This window comes from Penaeus monodon, chromosome 22, assembly GCF_015228065.2.
Source record: "Penaeus monodon isolate SGIC_2016 chromosome 22, NSTDA_Pmon_1, whole genome shotgun sequence".
Lineage (NCBI taxonomy): Eukaryota > Metazoa > Arthropoda > Malacostraca > Decapoda > Penaeidae > Penaeus > Penaeus monodon.
In genome coordinates, this window is record NC_051407.1 from 38153204 (window position 1) to 38155139 (window position 1936).

At 39.4% G+C, this 1936-nt stretch overlaps 2 protein-coding genes across 2 annotated transcripts in view; both read left to right on the forward strand.

Annotated features, from left to right (window-relative positions):
- Positions 1-449, forward strand: part of LOC119587120 (proteoglycan 4-like) — a gene marked incomplete in the record, with an annotated part of 4144 nt that extends 3695 nt beyond the window's left edge. Inside the window, 1 exon segment of the mRNA XM_037935872.1 lies at positions 1-449. Coding sequence (XP_037791800.1) covers positions 1-17 — 17 coding nt within the window.
- A 773-nt stretch (positions 450-1222) lies between these two features.
- Positions 1223-1936, forward strand: part of LOC119587121 (sodium-dependent noradrenaline transporter-like) — an 11503-nt gene continuing 10789 nt past the window's right edge. Inside the window, exon 1 of the mRNA XM_037935873.1 lies at positions 1223-1823. The gene's annotated coding sequence lies outside the window, so the exon portion shown is untranslated. The remainder of the gene's footprint in view (positions 1824-1936) is intronic.

A 1936-nucleotide genomic window follows, 5' to 3' on the forward strand; every position in this document is an offset into this window, starting at 1 on the left:
CCAAAGACGCTGCTTAAAGACTATTCATGACCTGTAGATCGTGACATCCAGACCCATTCTTGTGACCTGCATGATGCGCGGACGAAAATTTCGGTCTAAACAAAAGAGAGAAAATGACATGACAACCAATAGACATCGTCAGATGTGGTGTGCTAGCCTGTCAGTCAGACCAACTGAAGCTGCTGCACTTAGTATTGGCTTGAATCACGCATGATATAGGTCACGCCATCGTAGAACTTGTGCATGTCGTCCTGAAGCACCGCTAAGGCTGCTGAGATCCCTGCATCCTCGCAGGCACTAAATGCATGACAGAGAAACTGATCCTTTGGCATTTAGTGTTGTTGTTTTTCTTCAAGTTGTGTACATAATCGTTGTTCCTTTTTTATGTCCTTTCGCAGGCGATTGGACCAATTATTGTGTGTTTTTATAATAAAATTGATCTTAAAAGTCATTGTTTCTTTGGCATAAACCTACACAACAAATCTAAAGACATCGGAGTACTACTGAAAAATTACTGAAAAAAACGAACTAGAAAATAATTTTTCATGTACTTTAATTACTTAACTTACAAAATATATATGAACGCCATGGACTCCTCACATATAAAACATGAGCAGGTAACAAACCTATGATTTAACGAGCATTTTGTCTCTTCTATCATTTTATCAGAATTTTACACGTTTCGATCATAAAACCTATCAGGAGAATTCCTTTGAGTAACGGAAAATTCCAATGTCTACAGCATATGCTATAGGTATATGTAGTATATGAAAATACTTAATATATGTAGGAAACCATTATCGCGATGTATGAATTCAATATATACACAAACAATAGAAATGAACTGGTTGATAGATATAAAAAATAATCTTATAATTTTTATGCATCAGAGACTGTAAGCTGACCTTATCATCTGCGATGATTACTAATATGACACAAGCCCTACAGCGCTACCTATGACTCCCATGTTTCCCTTTTAAAAACCTATGATGAAACACAACAGCCACTACCATTGTGAATATATCAGAAGTAGAATATTAAAAACAAGACACCTGTTATCTGTCTCTTTAACGATGAGTTTATAGTGTACAAGTCCGACCCGACCTGAGTCGAGAGTCTCTAAATCCACCAGTTATCAACACGTTATCTGACACAAATTCATGATCTTTCACAATCTGGAGGCATTCCTCCAAGTGCCTCGTCCCTCTCCTCGTTTATCTCCAGAAGAATTATCAACAGCGAAGAGTGACGGCGGACTGTCTCCTCGAGGCTACATGTCCACTTAATAGATGGCGTATTTGCTTCCCGCCTCCCGCTCAAGCTCTACGCCGGGAAAAGCATTGTCACTGTTGTCATCTACGTCATGAGTGAGGTTTGAAGTGCTAATGGTGAAAACGCGATATGATGGAGATATGCTGTTTATGGTGAAATGTTGGTGTAGAGTCATTGTATATTCCCGTTCACGACTGAAACGAACATTTTTCCTCAAAATGCTCAACGGGTGACGCAAGCAAATGTGTGTTTCGCGTGAGATATCCAATAACAAAGGAGTGCAATTTCGACAAGTGAGGAAAAAACACGACAATATAACCTAGAAAAGTAGATGACAAACTGTAACTTCTGACTGCACTACTGATGAAAACGCATATATCATAAATACACGACACTATAAATCTGCCATATTTCCGTGGACATTTTCTCGGTCAGGAAATTTATTAGACATAAGAATCAGAACTGAATAAGACCACGAAGAAAGAATCCCCGTTGCAGTCATTGCAGAATCATCGTGTTCTTCTGAGAGGAAATTTATTACGAGCTTCGAGGTAAGCAGCTGCCTCTAAAATAGATATCTTATCCGGCTCGACGTCTAACCTGCTGCGGAAGGTGGTCATTCGGTCAAGTGAACACCGGTGAAGCTAAACAACCAAATCGGCTC